General features: G+C 43.0%; 1 protein-coding gene across 2 annotated transcripts in view; it reads left to right on the top strand.

The window, feature by feature from the left end:
- Positions 1-20,952, top strand: part of EGFR (epidermal growth factor receptor) — a 150,697-nt gene that overhangs the window by 115,248 nt on the left and 14,497 nt on the right. For both annotated transcript variants that reach the window (XM_027883267.1, XM_027883266.1), the window contains exons 7-19: positions 596-737; positions 1,391-1,507; positions 2,061-2,187; positions 2,294-2,367; positions 3,545-3,635; positions 4,388-4,587; positions 5,512-5,644; positions 7,037-7,136; positions 8,559-8,716; positions 14,058-14,093; positions 15,329-15,470; positions 16,815-16,937; positions 18,154-18,252. In XM_027883267.1, coding sequence (XP_027739068.1) covers positions 596-737; positions 1,391-1,507; positions 2,061-2,187; positions 2,294-2,367; positions 3,545-3,635; positions 4,388-4,587; positions 5,512-5,644; positions 7,037-7,136; positions 8,559-8,716; positions 14,058-14,093; positions 15,329-15,470; positions 16,815-16,937; positions 18,154-18,252 — 1,542 coding nt within the window. The remainder of the gene's footprint in view (positions 1-595; positions 738-1,390; positions 1,508-2,060; positions 2,188-2,293; positions 2,368-3,544; positions 3,636-4,387; positions 4,588-5,511; positions 5,645-7,036; positions 7,137-8,558; positions 8,717-14,057; positions 14,094-15,328; positions 15,471-16,814; positions 16,938-18,153; positions 18,253-20,952) is intronic.

Genomic DNA, 20,952 nt, shown 5'->3' with positions numbered 1-20,952 from the left:
GGCAGACAGTTATTCTCTGTCATCTAGAAAGCCAGTGGAGAAGAAAGGGAAAAGGAGAGTGATTATTAATTTAATGCAGACTTAGATTGGAAGAACCAACTTGCCCTTCATAAATGCCTGCTAAATTGTTCATTACCTACAGCCAAATATAATGGTTTCGGTTTAATATTTAGCCAGAAAAGTCAGTAATCGGCAGGAAAGGACTTGATTTGATGTAGGTTATTAAAAAGTGGCCAAGAAAAGTACCGTTTGTCTTGATCCAGTTGCTGCCTGTAGGGAAATTTTTTCTGTCTAAGGCATGCAAATTTACTCCTGTTCCCACGTGAATCCCAGCAGCTTTGCACCGGAGTGCCAAGATTTCTTATTAAGAAAAAGAAAAGTTCATGGTTTCTATTTTTAAAAAAATATCAAACTCAATTGCCCAGCGTGAAGGAACCTTTCACCTTCAAAGCCTGAGGGACCATCCCTGTAGCTGCCTGGGACTTCCAATAGGGCTAAGCAGGAAACAGATGAGAGTGTTTTAAAGGCCTGATATACAAGCATTATCACTTTTTAAGGAGAAGGTGGTTTAATGGGTGCTGTTGTTCAATGCCAGGCATGCCGCAAGTTTCGGGATGATGCTACATGCAAGGATACGTGTCCCCCGTTAGTCCTGTATAACCCCACCACCTACCAGATGGATGTCAACCCTGATGGAAAATACAGCTTTGGAGCCACTTGCGTGAAGGAATGTCCACGTAAGTTCATTTCAGATTGCACCCGCAGAGGAGGTGGGGGTTGGAGAGAGGTGGGAAGGGACCTGTCATCCCTCTGTGTTGTGGACAAGTGAAACACCATTTGTTCTCTTCAGTTCCTGTGAGAACTGGGAACAGGTGACAAAGTGAGCCTCTTCAAACTTCATCCATCACCTTCCCTGATTTTTTGTCATTACATTTTGACTTCTGAAAGTTTTCCTCTTGGTGGAGGGAAAGGCATCATATAAAAAATCATCAAAACAATGGCTATATGAAATCAAAAAATTATCAGCTCTTAACTGGTTCTTAATTAGGACTGGTAGAAAGTAGTTGATTTTAGTGCTCCTCCTCAATCTGTGTGATTGTTTTATCTACAGATGCTTGCTTTTCCTTTCTTGCTGTTCCATGTATGTATTTTTTTTAACCCATCAAGACTTGAATGTTGTTTTATCCTTCTGTGGCCATGTCCCTCTCTGTAAAATGGTGATGGCACTGTATGTTCATCTACCTTCAAATGACGTTTGTGAGTATTCATAGTTAGTGCCTGTACTTTTCTGAGTGTGACAAAAGTATTACACCAGTACTGAAGTGTTTGTCCAGCTCCCAATGCATCCCTCTTGTCTTTCAGTGACTTTTGTATCCTTTTTTTTTCCCAGACAACTACGTGGTGACAGACCATGGCTCCTGTGTTCGCTCGTGCAATGCTGATACTTACGAAGTGGAAGAAAATGGTGTTCGGAAGTGTAAAAAGTGTGATGGGCTGTGCAGCAAAGGTATAAAAGCATGGAATAAACCAGTGAGGCTTTGAGAGGATAGGTAATTCATTAGAAAAAGTGCAGGGAGTTCTGATCTTAATTAAGCGCAAATTCAATATCGGTAAGATCCGCTGATTGTTCGGAAATCTGACAAGTGGTTTGATCAGGAAACATGACTGTGGGGCATGCTCTCCAGCTGGGATACGCCACAAGTACAGGGTGCTTGTAGATAAACCGTGTGCTTCTGCAAGTGTATCTTGCACATCAGCCTTATCCTTCATTTGTCCTTCCCAGTACCTCGTTAAGGGGAATAAAATTAAATTGGGACAAAGAGAGAAAGAGGAGCATGTGCCATACAAAGCCTGTGTGCAGAGAAGCTCAGACCAGAGCTGCACAGCTGGGCAAGCAGGAAGCAGTTATCTTGTGGCACTTTCTGAAAAGCAAAAATAGACAAAAGGTCTGTGAAACTCAGAGTTGGAGTGCTTTTTCATGGCACCTCTGTGTTTCTCCCCTTCCATGTAACTGGGCTTCACCCTTCTCCCCTTCTCATTTTGTATCTTTCCTTTAACAGTGTGCAATGGCATTGGAATAGGTGAACTTAAAGGGATCCTCTCCATAAATGCCACAAACATTGACTCCTTCAAAAACTGTACCAAGATCAATGGGGATGTCAGCATTCTCCCAGTTGCTTTTCTGGGGTGAGTTACCTGCTGATCACTAAGCACTGAAAGAAGGGCTGGGGAGAAAGAAGGGCTGGGGAGGCTGAACTGTTCTTTTCCCAATTCTTCATTCTGTTTGTTTCAGCGATGCCTTCACAAAGACTCTACCCTTGGACCCCAAGAAGCTGGATGTCTTCAAAACAGTCAAAGAAATATCAGGTTAGCAATGAGTTTTCAGCTGAGATGTTCTCTCTGACTGATATTGCCAAAATACAGAGGGAGAGAAGGGAAATTTTTTAAGCATATGAAGAGAAGAGCAAGCAAAGAGTTTCTGTCTCTGAGCTACCAAGGGTCACTCTTCACCAAGGTGGTCAGCAGTGCCTTGCCAGCATTACGCCCACATAACCCATACTGGTCTCCCATCCAAGGTGTGTGGTTTGGCCAGAACACCCCTTCTGCTGAACTGTCAGCCCTAGAGAAGAGTAAGAGCAGAGGAGATCCTCAGCCACCCAAGAAGCATGTGGTGATGCGGAGGCGTACCACTCCAGCTAAGAAAAGCCAAGCGTGTTTCTATTTGTGGAAAACCTTTCAGCAGCTCCTTAGGGAAGCGTGCTCAGTGGCTTGCGTCATCCTTACGGAGACACCCTCTCCAGCCTGAAGAGCTCTCCCTTGGGGTGACTGTATCGCCATGAGCACAAAGCAGCCAGCAGAGTGCTCAGCTCAGCTGCTGTCTCACACCAAGTATCAATTAAAAGTAATTTTTTTCCAGCCCATTACAAAATGAATGTAACATCGGAGCTGGATCCGCAGACCAGACTCCAGTTCCCTTTTTTTTTTTCTCTCTTACCTGTCTAGTTCCCTTCAGGGTGGCAATGACTAACTGCAGAGCGTCATACAGCAACCTGCAATTTTCCAGATTCTCCCTGTCCTCCCAAACAGCTCAGCTGAGCAGGGAATTCTGCTTGCTTCAGCAAATCCGCTCCAAGTAGCTGTCTGTTCTCCTCTGTTCTTGCTTTTCAGTTTTCCTCTCCGCTAAGGTCTGCTCACAAATGGGACGGAGTGATACTTTTCTACCACAGGATCAGAGCCTGCAGCCTCTCAGAGCCATCATCACTGGTGACTCGGTGTGGCAGGATGTGCGGCCCACTGACATCCTCGTCTGTTATGCTCTTAAGCCCTCGTGGTGGGCTAAGAAGTAAACTGTTTATAAAACAAGGTTTAAAAATATCTCCCTGCTCCCTAGAATGTCATGTTTCAGTTTGAGATTCTCAGATAAGCATAGGGAAAGCACCAGCGCCTTCTCCTGGCGCAGGATTTGGTCAAGGAGGAGGTTCTGCTGCCAGTACAGGTTTAATTTCATTATTATTATTTTTTAATCTTCTTTTCTTTATTTCAGGATTTCTGTTGATTCAAGCCTGGCCCGAGAATGCTACTGATCTCTATGCTTTTGAAAATCTGGAGATTATACGAGGCAGAACAAAGCAACAGTAAGTAAATCATGTGCCAAAGTGACTGTAAGAGGAACACTATTTAGAGCTGCTCTTGTCTGAGCACACCAAGATTGCAAGCAATGTGAGACTCAGATGTCCAAAATCTAATGCAAAATGGGACAAACCCTTCGAGGAGTAGAGCACTATCTTTGCAGCAGTAGATAACGGGTCCCAGGGGTAAAGACCCTCAGCTCCGTGCCACATGTGGAAGGCTGCCCTGAGCCTGCTTTCCCACAGGGTCTCCCACACCATCCTGGAAACACAAGCAGGGCACAGAGTAACTTTTTACATTCTGGGGTAAGTTACTAAGGTATCAGAAGCACTTTGGGATTTGAGGTAGCTGGGCAGCAGGGGATAGAGACTGCCAGGCAGTGCAAACATCAGCAGCGCTTCCAATGCCCTCCTAGGCTTGCCACAAGAGGAAGAATGACTTGGTGGACAAGCACAAAATAATAGCTGCTTTAGCTGCAACCATTGCTGCACATCATTTACTTGTCAGAAGACGTGTGTCCTGACAGTTTTAGCTTAAAAAGCCCTTGGAAAACCAGATGTGAGTATTGCAGTTGTTATATAACAGGCATGTCCTGTACTAGGCAATAAGTTTAGAGGGCTGAGCAGGATCCTGCTTGAAGAAAATGCAGTTGACAGCAACACACATTTGAGAACTAAAAGAAAAACATGCCGAGTAAAACTCTGCTTGCTAATTATCTTTCTTGCATGTGTTTTATTTTTGTCCATCTCTGTTTCAGTGGCCAGTATTCCCTTGCTGTAGTTAACTTGCAAATACAGTCCTTAGGGCTGCGCTCCCTCAAGGAAATAAGCGATGGAGATGTTGCCGTTATGAAGAACAGGAACCTCTGCTATGCTGACACCATGGACTGGCACAGCCTGTTTGCAACTCAGAGCCAGAAAACAAAGATTTTACAGAACAGAGATAAAAATGAGTGTGGTAAGTCAGCGCTGCATTCCTACTCCCCACCAAAGCTCATGCTGAAATGGAAGTGTAAGCTTTGCATTTTCATGATTCAAGCAAAGCCTTTTTCCCCCTGTTTCTCTGGCTACAAAATTCATCAGTGATACTCCTTTAATGAACCTGGTGAGGGAAAAGTGGGATTTTTTTTTTTCCCACCAAGAATGTGGACGTCACGGTGTCCAGCAGATCAGGAGTTCCTTCACCCCTGTGAGCACTGTGAAGCTACAAAGTTAATTCCTAACATTGGGCTTTATTGACAAGGTCAAAGCTGTGGTTCAACCATACTGCTGTTGACTGCAGTGGTCCCTGGGCCAAAATATAATGATTTCTTTTTGCAGAATATGAATATTTTATGTTTGAGAAATTTATCATGAAATCACAGAACGTTTTGTGTGAAAAGGGACCTTTAAAAGTCATCTAGACTAACCTCACTGTTATGTGCAGTGATGCCTTCCACTAGAACTATGTCTTCATTACATCCATTCTAAATCGACTCTTCAGTTTAAAACCATTTACCTTTGTCCTGACACTACAGGCCTTATTAAAAAGTTGTTATATGCCCCCTTTAAGTACTAAAAAGTCTTGATAAGGTTTCCCTGTAACTATCTCTTCCTCAACCTGGACAACCCCAGCTCTCTCAGCCTGATTTAGTAGTGTTATTATACATCTGTTAGGCTGTCACAGAGGAGCTTGTTCTTATTTTGAAAGACCAGAAGTCACTCTTAGTTCCAGGCTTTGGGACTTAAGCATGATTTCTCCTCTTCCACACCGCCTGGAGCATTCACGTGTGCTTTGGAACAGATTGGAGAAACTTTCTGGTCAGATGGAGTGAGGGTGGAGAGTTTGAGCTCTCTCTTGCCTTGGCATTCATGGCTTTTCTTATCTTTGTTTCTTTCTCAGCTGCTGCCAAGCATGTTTGTGACCCCCTGTGCTCAGATGTGGGCTGCTGGGGCCCAGGACCCTTCCACTGTTTCTCCTGCAGGTTTTTTGCTCGCCAGAAGGAGTGCGTGAAACAGTGCAACATCCTACAAGGGTAAGCTGTTCTCAGGAGTGCATGAGGTTTTGGTGATAATTTGGGGGTTTTGGTTTTTAAAATACGTTGTAGCTGGCAAGAAGCAAAAAGTAGGGTCTCTGGTTGCGTGGGATTTCACCAGCTTTGCAGAGATGTTACGTGAACAGAGTACCTAGTTGAGGTACCTCTTCTTTCTCGATCAGTATTGCTTGGGAGTTTGTTCCTGCTATGGTGAACTGCTAAAAAAACATCCCCTTAAACCCACAAGGAGAGTATCTGTAGGCCCAAGGAGGCTAAGCCTTATGCCTCCTTCTCATAAGTAATAAAGGAGCTTAAAACCCTGGTGAAAATCCAAGCTGTGACTTGTTATGTCAAGTACCTTGGGTGAGAGCCAGAGCCATTTAGAGTCCCCAGGAGCTCAGTCATCCCCAGAGCCAGGGACTCATGTTTGCTCAGATGAGCAGCTCACCCTTGCACTTTGCAGAGTTGCAGTCAAGGGAGAGTGAGCTTTCATGCAAAAATCACTGAGAACAGCAATTTCAGGGCAAAATTATTGCTTCAGCCTCACTCAGGCCATTGAGAACACATTACTGCTTGTGTGTCAGGGCTGTGCCTGGGTTTTTCAGGCAGTTCAACAGGTGATGTAGGTGGGAAAGGTACATCTAGCAATGAAAATTACAGGGACTTTTCAATAAAGCTTTGACTTTTAAAGCTCACAAGTATTAAGCAAGTACTTGTCAGGGTGCTAATGCCTCTGATGTTTGTATTTCTCTAGTGACTTGTAGTTCAGCAGCTGTCTTTCCTTAAGTGAATTCTCTCCAGCAGCTATTATAACCTGAAGGGCAGATCTGGGCATTTTTTGTGTCAAATGATGGGTAGATTTAGTTTAATTAATAACACCATTACTTGAAGTGGAACAGCTTTATTGCTATTGAAACCATCTGTTCCCAACTTTCATATTTTAATGATTCATTGTGTGTTGTAGAGAGGACATGAATTTAATTATCAGTGCCTTGCTGTTTAACTTTCCTAATTATTATTTGTAGCCTTGGAATCACTTGAACTGTTTTTGCTGATCTCTTTGCATCACTACCTTTTAAAAGCCTCTAGAAATGGTGGTGAATATTCTGTGGCACTAGCTTAAAAGGGAATGTAAACTAATTTGTAGCGTGCAATCTGGAATGCCATGTGTTTCACTGTCAACCAAATTTCCCTTACTCTTATGTCCTCAGGAGTGCTACTGGTGTAGCCAAGAGGGTCCCCCTGTACCTCCTACTGTCTCAGCACCATCATCATCTCGGTTGATTTAAAGTGGAATACTCAGGAAAAGGAGAGAAGACCACAATTTATCACTCACTAATCAGCCTGGGATTTAATGATTTCTCTTTTGTTGTTGTTGTTGTTGTTTTCCAGGGAGCCAAGAGAGTTTGAAAAGGACTCCAAGTGCCTACCCTGCCACCCTGAGTGCCTGGTGCAAAACAACACTGCATACAATGCAACCTGCACTGGACCTGTAAGAGCAGATTCACCTTAGCAAACCTCAAACTATGTATTAATAAGTATTTCCCATGTTGAGATAGTCCTGAGGTCTCGTTTACTCCTCTCTGAGGCAGACCAGAGGTGGGAAAGGTTAGAAGTCAAGATCTTGGGGTAGGGGAGCAGGAACAGGACAGGAAACCTCAGGGTGTTATTTTTCTTTTGTGACATGCAATCCACAGTCACAGGCATTGTAGGGCCTTTAATTTTTAATTCTACACAGGAAAAAAAAGACTTACTTATGTATGTGACAATACAGTAATTTGGCAAACATTTGAGGGACACGTAGATACTGAACTGCCATGCTGATGTGAACAAGATAGATCAAACTTGTATCTTATTGTAAAACTCCAGTTTTCTCTTTTTTTTTTTTCTTTCTTGTAATTGAGATCAAATCTCCTGCTCTCATCAAAGTTCCTCCCCTGTGCTGTTTGACCCAACTCTTTAAACACCCAGCAGCCTCTGAGTGTTTGACCCTTGCCCATCATCAGTTTGAAGAGTCACTGCCCAGTAATGTGAAGCATTTCCATCCTCCCTTCTAGCACCATGGTCTCAGGGATGTTATTAACATTATAAGGTCCTTCAGGCAGTGACCACCCCCCTGTTCCATATTTGCTCAGCATCTAGTAATCAGTCTATTATAATGGCCCTTAGACATTACAGTGGTTAAAATAATTTTCTTATAGTATGTATTACTGTAGTCCCACTGCAACTGGCACTTGGATCTTGCCTGGTTTTTCTCCATAGTGGAATTTGACCCAGAATTGCTAGTTCCCCTTCTTTAAAATATTTAGGTCATTCATGGTGCTGTTACAGTCCTAATAAAAACGGTTCTGCCAAAAATGGCGAAAGGCAATTCCTTTAAACACAAACTAAGTGCTTTTCAAAGTAAAAAAAAAAAATATAAAATTCATGCACTCCTTGGGTTGCCTCCGTTACTCCATGCTTCTCTCTAACAGAGGAAAGAACCTGTGCTGAGAAACCAGGTAAATAATGATTTGAGGCCAGTACTTCAAGAGGGTGTCAGCAGGTCCAATGTTTTAAATTGTGTGATGGTAGATTGTACCAGATATCTGCCGAGCCGTAAGATTTTTCAGACAACACCTTATTGAGGTGCCATTAAAATATTCCCCACTTAAAATGAAAAATGTAGCTTTTCCGACCAGGCAGAAGGCAGACCAGGATAAAAGAAGCAAATCTGAAAGGCAAAAAATTGCTAGCTTTAAGGAGCAGGGACTACCTTTTGTATGGTCCATCCTACAACAGCAATTGCTTGCAAGAATAAAACCAGATGACGCTGAAAACTTCCAGCAGTGGAAGGCACTTAGATTTATCTTCTGAATTTTCTCCTGAACAGGCTGATTGAAGGGCATTATAAACAAGTTGCTTCTCTTTGCAGGGTCCTGACAACTGCATGAAGTGTGCCCATTTTATAGATGGCCCCCACTGCGTGAAATCCTGCCCAGCGGGGGTGCTGGGTGAGAATGACACCCTCGTCTGGAAATACGCCGACGCCAATGCCGTTTGCCAGCTCTGCCACCCAAACTGCACCCGGGGGTGAGTAAAACCTTGCTTAAATGGAGACAGGGAAGAAAAGAAATAGGGGGAACAGCTCGTCTTGAGCTGCTTCTCTTCCTGACAGTCCCATGTCAAACTACTGAGAAGAACTAGCAGGGAACATGAGAGGTCAGCAGTACACAGGTAATGTAAGCAGAGTGTGGCAGACTTCGTAAATAGGAAAAATTCAGTGGTGCTTCATCTTTACACGGAAGGCAGAAAAAAATAAATGGTTTAGGGGGTTTGAAACAGGTTTTCTTGATAACTTAAATGTAAAATTTCCTGGAATTTTACAGAACTCACGCAGCAGTGATGAACTTTTTTCCCCCCCACCTGGCTTGTGGCTGGGTCCTCTGGTTTTGGGAGGAACATCAGTGACATCTGGTGGATGCTGGACTCCTAAGGCCCATCTTTATCCACACTTTTCAATTTTCAGGAGGGAAACCCCCAGCTGAATAACATGGTGTTTTAATTTTTCTCTCTTCTTCTTTCCATATGCTAGCACTTGGTCTGAGCTGAAAGCCTTGCTTGCCTCCAGAGTGTGGCATTATTAATGGGCATCACAGTAACCCCATTTTTGTCCTCGTTTCGGGGGCACACTTAAACTGCCACCTGGAACAAGCTGTGAATTGAACTAGTTAACCTACATGACAAGTAACAACTGTCTCCTCGCCTGGTTTCCAACCTGCAAAAGACATAGGATGCGCAGTAAAAGGTTTTAGGGTTTGAGAGTTGATTGCTACACTGATGCTTTCAGAGCAAAAAACCACACACATTTGGCGTATTTTCCTTCACAGGCCCCTCCCTTTTACCCTGCAGGCCTGTCTGATCCAAAATCCTTCTATAGTATGCCTGTAATATGTGTTGCAAGAGAGGAGACCAACCATCATCCCATTGTGTATTAGCTAATCCAACTGCCAGGACCTCGACTTCATGGAAAAAAGGAGATGAAGGGTGAAATTGGCAAGAAACAGCCCTTTCTAGTGCTCCTAGTAAAGTTCAGTGCACTGATTTTCAGATGGCAGTTGTACTACCTATGTAGATTTGCCGCAATTTACAGTGATGCCCCCTGATTTTGTTATAGTTGCAGGCAAGACTTATCAGGGCTTCCCACTGCAATGCCTGAGAACAAATTCCCTCAGTTGAAAAGGAATCTTTATAAGTTTGCTCTTTGTTAATGACCTCGGTAGTCCCTACTGATACAAACTGGCCACGGAGATCCAATATCCTCCTTCTAACTGGCCACATGGAAGTGCAGCTGATTAGCGGAGCAGCGTAATGAGTAACCACATCTGAACAAGGCTTTCCACTGCGCGGCCTTGGTAGCGAGATCAAACACTAGGCTCAAATAAATGCAGACTTGGAGAATGTAATCTGCCAGGCAGGGGTGCAACGACGAGCCATGCAGTGGCTTTTAGTGCACCAGCAAGTTCCCAGGGCAGACTTCATCAGGGAAGTCGATTCCTGCCTGGCTTTGGCAGTGGATGGGGGTACCACAGGAGTCTGGCAGGAGATGGGGTTACAGTAGGGAGGGTTTTTTTTTAAAAATGAGGGGTACCTAACATATGGCTCTGTGTATTTGGCCCCGTGTTTTCCAGGCAGAACATAAAAAATAGTATCAATTTCATCTTTTACATGAAAAATGGACTGAATTTGCATCAGTTACATTGTAAACACGGTGAATCACCCCATTTGAGTTGCTGCCCAAATGGGGCAGAAGAAATAGGCTGTGTGCTTGAAGGGCTTGAGAGAGCTAGGAGGTAGTGTTGCTGTTTGTGCTATACAGATGGTACCTCTGAGGCCAGTGGCATTGACGAGTAAGGAGGCAGTGTCAGTGGCACGGTGTGGGAATATGCAGCGTTGTCCCCGTGAAGGCAATCCATCAGTAACGCCACTTCTCTTCACGCCTTTCCCTCATTTTGCTGCGGGAATGGGATCTGTTCAGCAGTGGGTGGAAAACATCTGTCTCACAAAGTTTTTGCATCCTTAGAAACCACAGTCTCAGCAATTCCTGCACAACAAGAAACAACAACTTCATTTCTGTCCTTGTCCAATTTCACGGGTAGAGCCAACAAAATCTTATCAGCATGATTAAGTGTGCTTACTTCAGTAGTCATGCTGGTAAGGGTTCCCAGGATCTCTCTCTTTTTTCCTTATTTGAAGAAGCTGCAAGCAAAGGGCTTCTTTTCCCAGCTGAGTTTTGTCACAAACTTTGTTTTTGCATTTTAGGTATGCGCACTGGTAGTACATCACTTCTTTTGTAATGCCACAAAGAATCCCTTCAAGAATCCCTTTGTAATCCCACAAAGAATCATTTTCTTTGCTGAGTCAGTTTTTCAGCCTTCATTAGGGCATAGAATGAAGGAAGTTTTCTCCTGCTCAGCCCAAAAAACTCCTTCTTTCCCAATTCTCCTGTACTCTCTTGGGGATTTTGTGCACAGCCTTCCTTTTGCCATGCCTCTAGTACAGCTGAGAATATGTGAAAGCAACATCTCAAAAGCCCTGGAATTACCCTGTCTATACCTTCAGCATCTAATGACACTCACTAGCTTAATTAATCTGCTCAGTGTTGAAGGATTTGGTCTCACGGAGTACAGGAATTAAACTCAGACACAGGCACAACCACTGGAGGGAATGAGCAAGGAGAAGAGAAGCCAATACTGACACATCCTGCCTCCCCAGTTGCTACTAACACTGTGTGTCTCACCAGTCCTTGTGTTAAATGCCAGGGGATTTTTGGGGCAGGTGAGAAAGAGGCCAGGGGGTCCAAGAGGGAAGGTTGCAGCAGCATAGTGCGAATGTTATGCCTTTGTCACACTTGAAAGGTTAATGAGAGAAGAGGACAAAGTAAAGTTTCTGTAAAGCTTTGAAAAGCCCACTGGTTTTTAATTTCCTTTATGACTGTGAAGTAACTTAGGCTGTTACAGTGTGAGTCCTTTCTGAAAGGCCTTAAGGCATAACAACTTGACTGTATCACATCAAATTAGGAACTATGGGTCGAGGAGAAAGTTGTTAAAATCTTGATGGATTTGGGAAATAAATAGCTGTGTCTGCACTGGGACAAGTAATATTTACATAGTCAAATGAAATACTGAGTTCAGAAGTAAACAATTTTCAGGAACTGTACACAGTAATAATTTTCCAATGAGTAGAGAAATATTTCAGAGACTACAAGTGCTCCTATATCCATCTGAGGTTCAGGCACTTCATAACCTAAGTCTCATTTGGTTTCTGTAACCAGAAGAAAAATTACTAAGGAATGGAAAAAGTGATTGTTTAGATTCCATAAAACTTGAGTTACTTATGTTGAGTGTCATCGTAAAATTCCACAATAAGAAAGATAGTTATATGTAGTCCTGGATGGATATTTCTCATAGGTGTTGTTTCTTCTCTGACTTGTGAAATGGATCAGAAAACCACATGGGATTTGAAAAGGACAAGCTGATCTGTCGTTTTCTTCCCAGATACCTTTTTACTTTATCCACCCAAACTTGATATGGATGGGGAAAAAAGAAGGGGACAGATAAAAACCTACGCTTCTTCTGTTCCTATTCTGAGGTGTAGGAAAAGAACTCAGATTGTAAATACTGTCAGCCAATTCTGTTTGGTGTTAGAAAGCACATAGAGGACTAGCCATTATAAAGTAGCATGGCAAAACAGAATTTTGAGGAAGAGATACTTTGAGGGACAATAACCATGTTATGAAATAAAGTGAGGTCTTTTAATTTCACAGTCTTATTCAAGGGCAGCCACACATGCTTTGTTGCATTAGCATGTAGAAATTCACGTCTGGGCAGTAGAGCACGATAGGATGAGATCTGGAGTCTTAGATCAGTTTTCTATTGAGCACCCGAAGCAAGATCAGCCTCCTATGACTATAAACAAGCTGGTGGTTCTGCTCTGCACGTGCAGCCTCTCTGTGCTTAGTTACACAACTCAGCAAACAAAGCAAGCCGTATGCAGATAGCAGAGCTAACAAAGCTGAGTACCCGGGATCTGGGAATTGGTATGCACAGCACTTCCAGCATGTCCAGGACACCAGGATGCACATTCTTGCATGGGAGCCCAGTGAACTTACAAGACCTTCCAGTTGCTGGGTCTTGGAGCACTGCGTTGGCCCAGAAACAAGGCAAATACATGAGGGAAGATCAGAGTAATGAAAGCAAACAAACAAATAAAAACCCACTAAAATTAGTCGTTGCTTTACCTCTTCCTTCCCCAGACCTAGACCAAGTCATAAGATCTGCAACTCTACCTAACAATCTGAAATTTTTCTGGTTCCTCCTCTTAGCGAAAGGGATTTCAGAGCAGTTTTCCTGGCACGGGCTCACTCCTTATCCCCTGCTTGACCTCCTCTGAATTTGTTTCGAGACGATCTATTTTCTTTAAGTCAGCGCGGGGAGCGGATACCACAAACTGGACTTCACTCCTTCCTGTGCTCTGTTTTTCAGAGGTGATGTCACCCCCTCTCTGTAATGCTCTCCTTCCTCAGCAGGCACCACAAAGACCACAATTCCCATGCAGAGCATCCATCTCGTAGCCCAGCAGCGCTTGGGGAATTCCCAGTGCCTCTCATGCCCATTAGACCATCAAGTGAACGCAGTCACTGTGCTTTCATCTGTGTTGTTTTTTTTGCATTGGGCTGCCAAAATTAATTTTGAGAATTTTAAGCTCCAATGGAGGGTGAATGACTTGCTAGTAGAGTTCCTGGCTCTCTAGATAGCTGCTGTACCTGTTTACATTACCAGTAACATAAGACTATCGATTCCAAAAGAAAAATATCATGGACACATGCCCACAAACTAGCCAGAGAGAGTGCTGTCAAATCCTGTTTTTTTTGATGGGAGTCCCTGTTTTCCATTGCAATAGGAAGTCTGAAAGTAGAAATCTTTACCTTATCAGGAAACAAGGATACGCTGGAGGGTCTGCAATGACACATTTCCACATTTATTTCTATCCTTGTCCTTTCCACGTGTGCTTCTGTTCTCCTCCACAGTCAGCCCTGAGCTCCTGCACTAATGCTGATGTCCATGCAGAGCCAGGGAATCCACGAATTTTGCGTATCTGCGTTCTCCCCCCCTTCTACCATGCGACCGAAAATTGTTTTAAAACATTCTCTAAACTGAGTATGCAGCATAGCTGTTCCTCTAGATAAAAGATTTTTGGAGCAAGGTCACTGACTGATATTTGGTGGAGTGTATGACTATTATAAATTCCTATGTTAATGCTTGGACTGCGCTGAAACACAAGCTTTTCGATCAGTAGCACTCTTCTTAGCTGGAATTATAGAAGTATGTAGGCCAGAGCTACTACGTTTGTTAACGTTCATTTGTTTTCACAGGTGCAAAGGGCCAGGTCTTGAAGGCTGTCCAAATGGGTGAGTATTTCATCTGCTACAATTAATGGCAGACCTGGAAAGAATGCATGTGTGTTTACATTTCCACACTGGACACTGCGAGGCTGGGACTTCAGTCTTCAGCTCTGTACAGGGAACTGACAGCTTAGAGCAGACTCAGACCTATAAAAATGGTTTAAAGGACTGAGAAATATTGCTACTGGCACAAGACTTCGAAATCTTGTTCTGCTTAGCCTTTTTTTTGTCAAGGTGAGACTTGGGATCTGTTACTGGCAACAAAAAGAGGGGATGGAAAAGGAAAGGATTAAGGACAGAGAGAGAGAGAAAGAGATATCTAGGGTTGATGTAGTTACCTGCATTATGGAGGACTCAGAGAAGCAGAGGGCCTGTGATCTGCACATCTCCAACAGTTCTGTTCCCAGATGGATGCCCATTTGTCACACTGTGTCTTGTATCAAACTGTTTGGCCTCATGACATGCTCAAGTTCATACAACAAGTTAACAGGCTTCTTTTGCTGAAAGAGGGGGATTTATTTTCTTTCCACAAAGTCATGCTATGGCAAGAGAAATTCAGCCTAGAAGTAATGTTAAAAGTGACCGCATTTAATAGTAATCCCTGGGGCAACTGAGAAAAAAGCTGGCACGGATATCTAAGTACAGACCAAAAAACAACCTCGGAAACCAAGTTCTTCTTTTCAACCTTAATTTGAAATTACCAAGGCTCTAACAAAGAGGCAGCAAACTGTACATGCAACAGGGATGGCACACACAACACCTGGCCTCAGACATTTGTACTTGTGAAGGCAGGTCATCTCACCCTTACAGCCTGGCCCCTCCAGTAATGGTGAGGTGTCAGCTCCACCGCAGGTATCACAACTGCTTATGCCTTCCCAGATCTCCTCCTCTCCACATGCTTCGTGTGTCTGATCATATGCAGACTGCCCACAGATGGAGTACACAGGCATCACAGATTTGATGCTCATGTGCTCGGTGGGTTTGTCAGAGCAGAAATCCTTTCTCTTAAGCTATGAGGGTCAATTCCGATTTCAAGTTTGAGAGAAGAGTGAAGACTTTGAACAGAAACTTGAAAATGCAGATGCCCAAGAAATCTGAAATGTCAAATAGGCTCTTTGTGGCTGCCCAGAGTATGTGCTTGATCAAAACCTAAGGCTTCATGCAACCTCTATAAGGCCTCTTTAAAATCTCACAACTAAGAATTTTTTTTTTCTCCTTCTGCATCTCCTCCTGTGTTGCAGCTCCAAAATTCCGTCTATCGCAGCTGGTGTTGTCGGAGGTCTCCTGTGCCTGGTGGTGGTCGGGTTGGGCATCGGCCTTTACTTGCGGAGACGCCACATCGTCAGAAAGCGGACCCTGCGCCGGCTGCTGCAGGAGAGGGAGGTGAGCGGTGCTGGCACAGCTGCAACACCCAGTGCTTTTTTTGGGCCAAAGGGGGGCCATCCTCCTTTTACCAGAGAATTAAAGCTCCGTGCTTGTGCTAAAGCCTTGTACTTCAGCTATCCCTTGGGCTTGGAAAACGCAGCGTCTGCCACGCTACCCAGGAAAGAGGCGGCGTGCATCTATCACCTTCTCAGTTAATCTCAAAAATCTGATCCCTCTGGGTCTAATTTTCAAAAGATTTAAAAAGATGTCTCAATCCCAAGGAATAGTCATTGATATTGTCTACTCAGAAAAAAAAACATAGCTTCAGGGTGAGGTGCAATGTGTTTGCTGATCCATACCACCTTGCTGCGTAGATCTTCAGCCTAAAATCATGTGTTGCTTCAGACAAGCCTTGAGGCTCCTGTGGCAGCTTGAAGTGCTTTTGAAAATTTTACCCCCTTGATCAGGTGCGTGCCTGATCCTGCAGAAAAAAAGAGGAGATCAGGGAAAGGAATTGAGGAAGTATTTATGTCTTGGTTTTGGTTTGTTTTTAGCACAAAACCATCAAAGTGAATGGTTCGCCCTGTTGGGCATGAGCAAGGTTTCTACTCCACTTTTTCGTTTTGGATGGCTTTATGTGCCTTATAGCATCACCTTCTGGGTACCTCATATATAAAAGAGCAAAAAAAAAACTGAGTTGAATCTAGCTAAATATGGTTTTATTCAAAGGGAAGGCAAAAGGAGAGACAGCAGGGGAAAAAGCTGACTTATGCATCATAAAAGTGTTAAATACCTTCGTTTGGAGAGCATTACTGCTGTTTGCAATAAGACTTAGATTAAATTTTGAAAAAATTGATAGCCAATTCGGCATCTTTTTCTTGAGGAAAGAATCACTATCAGAATTTCAATTGCTGCTTATACACTTTGTGGTCTGGGGGAACCACTGGTACCCTGGGAATTTCATCCAGTTAAACAAGAGCAGACCTGAAAGGTTGCAGGTGATTCTTGCCCATTATTTTAAACATTTTAATAATTTATTCACGAGTTAAAAAAAAAAAAAATCTCCTTTAGGATCTGTTGCAATTACATTCTTTTTCATGCTGCATTTTAAGTCTTTGAAGTCCAAACCTCCATTTAAGCAGTAGTTTTCCTTCATTCTCCTTCAAAATGGCAGTCACCACTCTGTGATTTTTGGAGCCGCTTTAGGTATTTATTCCTGTGAATCAGAGCAGAGCTATCCTCCCATAAACTCCCCATGAAATAAAATATTCATGATTTTAAAGGAAGGGTTTATTTGCTTCCCCAAAGTGTTCAACCTTCTAGACTGTGTATCCTTCTAACATCATCTTCTGTCTGCACCAGCTTGTCGAACCACTGACACCCAGCGGGGAGGCGCCAAACCAGGCTCATCTGAGAATTCTGAAGGAAACAGAATTTAAAAAGGTCAAAGTTTTAGGCTCTGGAGCTTTTGGCACTGTTTATAAGGTAAGATCACCATGTTTCTCTTCTCCATCTTGCTCCCTCATGCAGAAGCCACCCAACAAAGTATGAACTGGGAGCTGTGACCATTGTGTAGGGTTTTTTTTTTTCAACTAGATTTTGTGGCATATATCTATTGAGTGGTAGAAAGATGACTCAGTCATCAGTAGCTGAGTTATGAACTGGGTAACAGGACAAGGTGTATGTAAGATGTTGCTGAAGCCGTATTGCTGAACCTGGAAAACAAAAATCTTGATTTGAAAACTGCCACAGTCAAATTCACCCTATTGAGAATATTAAGAAAAAAAAAAGAAATGCAATTTGGTCAGCTTAGGGCTAAGCCATTCTTGTGTGTCATCTGGGGTCTTGTTTTTATAATTTTCAATCGCTCTTTCATTAGAACTGGCTCAGATGCGTCCAAGTGTCTACACACCTTCAGTTGTGTAGGTCCACAAGGTATTTTTTCTCTTGGTGTTTGTTTATCCCCCGTGTTTCTTCATCAAGTTCCACTTTTCTGTGCTCCTCCTTTTATTCAGGATATGTGTTTCAGGCTTTGCCAGTGGTACTGAAATATTAACTGTAGGTTGATATATCTCTTTATAAAGCTCTGTATTCTGAAGCAGGCTTCCAGCTATGACTAGAAACTTCAGGGACATGAAAAGATGTGCACCTGCATTGCTGGGTACTTCAGCAGTATGTCCTCCCAGTGGACACACTGTTGACCTGCCACCTAAATGGCCTCCTGACACTGTAGATGTAGAGCACTGTACCAGCTGGACAGAGACTTCCCTGCCACTGCATAGGACTGGACTATTTGTACAGGATAGATACCAACTGGTTTTAATGAAAAAATGCTAATTCTTTTCACCCCATGATTTATAAATTGGGAGTGGCAAGGTTTTGCACATGCAGTTGCTGCGATGCTGTAATAATTAGATTTTCATCTGCAAAAAATGTTCTTTATGCATCTCTTGGGACAGGGACAGTAAGGAACATGTTTCTTCAAAAAAATATAGTAGAGGTGACTGAAAGAGAAATACCACCACGTTAACAGGATTTTGTAGCCACCCATGAGACACATTTTTTGCATATTTTTGTTGTTCACCACGTCTTCCCATTGCTCAGAACATGTAAATCTACTTAGAAGATGTAAAACATATATAACTGTGAGAGTTAACCTGTTAGATGTGAGACTGAATAACTTTGTGCTTCTTTCTCATAGGGACTTTGGATCCCAGAAGGGGAGAAGGTTAAAATTCCCGTTGCTATTAAAGAGTTGAGAGAGGCTACATCACCAAAAGCCAACAAGGAAATACTTGATGTAAGTTTTCATGTTTGTTTTCTCAATTGATCTGTGAATTGTCTTCTCTAACAGCTAAATGGGTTTAAGGATTTTGTGTGGAAAGAAATATTTTGCACCCTGAACTGAATTCTCCATTTGGAAGGGCTGTGCTTTGCAACGCAGTCTGCAAAGTGCTTTTATGTCTCGCAGTCCAAATACAGACTTTATACTCCTGGGGTAGCACCTACAGAGGGATCAGGAACATAGGTTTACAGCTAATTATTTTTTCTTTATTCTGATGTTTCAGGCCTTAAACTGTAGCATTCATTGCTGTTATAGTGATACAACTAAAGCAAATAACAACAGACCTAATGATTTCTGATTTCTGACACTGCAGATTGTCATAAGCTAGTTGTTTGGTTACACAGGATTAAATTTCAGATAAATCCAAAATTTAAAAAAAAAAAAAAAACAGCTGTCTGATTTTTCTGCCATAAAACACAATAAATTATCTCACTTTCTGAAAGAGGCTTGGGAATTTTATCTTCTTGTTTGGATATAGCTTATCACTTCAGAAAACAAGGAAAAAGACTGTAGAACACTGATTCAGGAATTCATAAATTTGTGAGTTTACAACAAGTGAGCCAGAGTCCTAAATACAAAGTTCCCTGAACTTGGAACTGATAAAAATCTTAAATAGAAAATCTTAAAGCCATGGAACATACAACACCAAGGATATATAAATTTTTATACAAGGAGAGGAAAATGATGAGTGTGGAGAGGAGCACTCAGATGTCCAGTGCAAACTTCAGATTTCCTGTGCTGTGGTTAATTCCTAAGCAACAAGAAAAGTGTACCTCTCTGTCCTATCCCTGGTATGTCCCAAATGGACCTGTCTGTCTGGAAGGGATGGTGGTGTTAGCCAAACACACAAATTCTTCAGCCATGGGAAAAACTATGGATTTTTAAAATTTTGCTAGGAACTGAATTTAGCTGGAATTCTTTTTTTTAAATCCAGTTTTGGCCAGCTAGTGACACCTCAGGTAGGGAAGGTTCATGTCAAATGCTTGAAGCTGGCAAATATCTTAACAAAAAGCCAGGTCTGGTAGCGAGAAGTCTCAGGATAAACAGCTGTGAACAACCAACCACTTGTGCTACTTATGAAAATAAAGCACATTAGATTTTCAAGTCATCCTGAATAAACGGTGTTATTCCAATACGTTTCTCTGTTTCAGCAGATTGCATGTTATGTACAATATAATTTATATGTGTATTGCAGCAATGCAGAAGAATAGGTGGTCCATTTCAGAAATCCATACAGGAGGCAATATCCATCCTGATTTCAGTTTAGCTGGACTCCAGACCAGTCTCAGCCTTTCCCCAGGTCCTTGCCCATGTGGCCCTCATCCCTGCCCCTCACCTGCCTTTCAGCAGGCTGGGGTCCCTCCCTTCACTGCCATTCCCTGCACTGGGGAGCTGGCAGAGATGCTGCTCAGCATCTCTGAGACCTGCCCCTCGTTTTGCTCTTCAGAGTGATAAGGAGTATAACACTGTTCACAAAGGATGCTTTGAAACTTAACTGCATTAAATTTCTGTACCCTGAAGGAAGGGTTAATGAACAAGCCTACCATACTTCATCCTGCCTTCAGCTGATCAAGGTGGTCACAGGACAGAGCAGTAGGTGCAGGTGCAGGGACTGGGTGCTCTTCAGTGGTGTCAAAGTACTTTCTCCTTTAAAAGTAGTTTCTGTAGCATATCCCCACGAAATATTTTCATTTGAATTAGGATGTTTAACAAAAAGCTTTTGCTTTTTCAATCCTGTTCATTTTACAGGTGATTTGGTTGGTGGATTTCATTCTATATTTGAGAAGAAAATTAAAAAAAAAACAAAACCAGTAAAAGAAGTCAGGGAGATGACTCCAGAAGCTCTTCTCAAAACAGATTTTTGCTATACAACCAATTTTTCAGGGTCACTGGAACCTCGAGGATATTCATGTGCAATTAAAGATGATTTGTCTTACAGAAACACACTAGGTATAGAACAAGCACAGCAGCTTTAGCCCATATAATCCAGTCAAGCTCTCGCTGACTTTGTTAGGGTAGGGCTAATTCAGGAGATTGTTGTTGAATACCAAGCATACTTGGAGCAGGTCAGAGCGAACCAAAGAGATTTCCAAGATAAACAGTTGAAACAAAGGCCCACTTTAATGTCTTGGGCTACTTCGAGGGACCCACAGCCACACAATAGCTCCCTTCTGCTCCCTGCGAGGAGGCAGTGGCCTATTTTACTTTGCAGTATCCAATGTAAGAGACGGTGCCAACACTTGGGAGGCTCTCCCAAAGCTGTGTGGCCCCTACGCCCACCCCGCTCCTTCAGCTTCCCAGTTCTCAGCCCCCGGGTCAGCCCCGCGTGGACTGTGCAGCAGATGGGCATTGAGAACAGCTCTGACTCTGCAGACTTCCCCCCACCCTGCCTCACTGAAATGAATACAATATGGATTTGATTCCCAACAGGAAGCAGGGGGGAAAAAAAACAGGCATCCTTCCTCGTTAGGACGGCTCGGTTTAGAAGCGTATGGAAATAAAGTTGTTTTGGTATCTGCTTACATCTGAGCGTCGGATAACAAATTTGCAAGATTCTCGAAAAAAGTGCTGCCACAAATATCTACACAACTGAATAACAGATTGTGTTCTTGCTTTATCTTTCCTCGAGCTAGCCCATATAATCCGTGCTATCCA

This window comes from Empidonax traillii, unplaced genomic scaffold (genome assembly GCF_003031625.1).
Source record: "Empidonax traillii isolate 1590-97213 ecotype Southwest subspecies unplaced genomic scaffold, ASM303162v1 scaffold122:size1458747, whole genome shotgun sequence".
NCBI lineage: Eukaryota > Metazoa > Chordata > Aves > Passeriformes > Tyrannidae > Empidonax > Empidonax traillii.
This window is presented reverse-complemented; position numbering and strand designations above follow the sequence as displayed.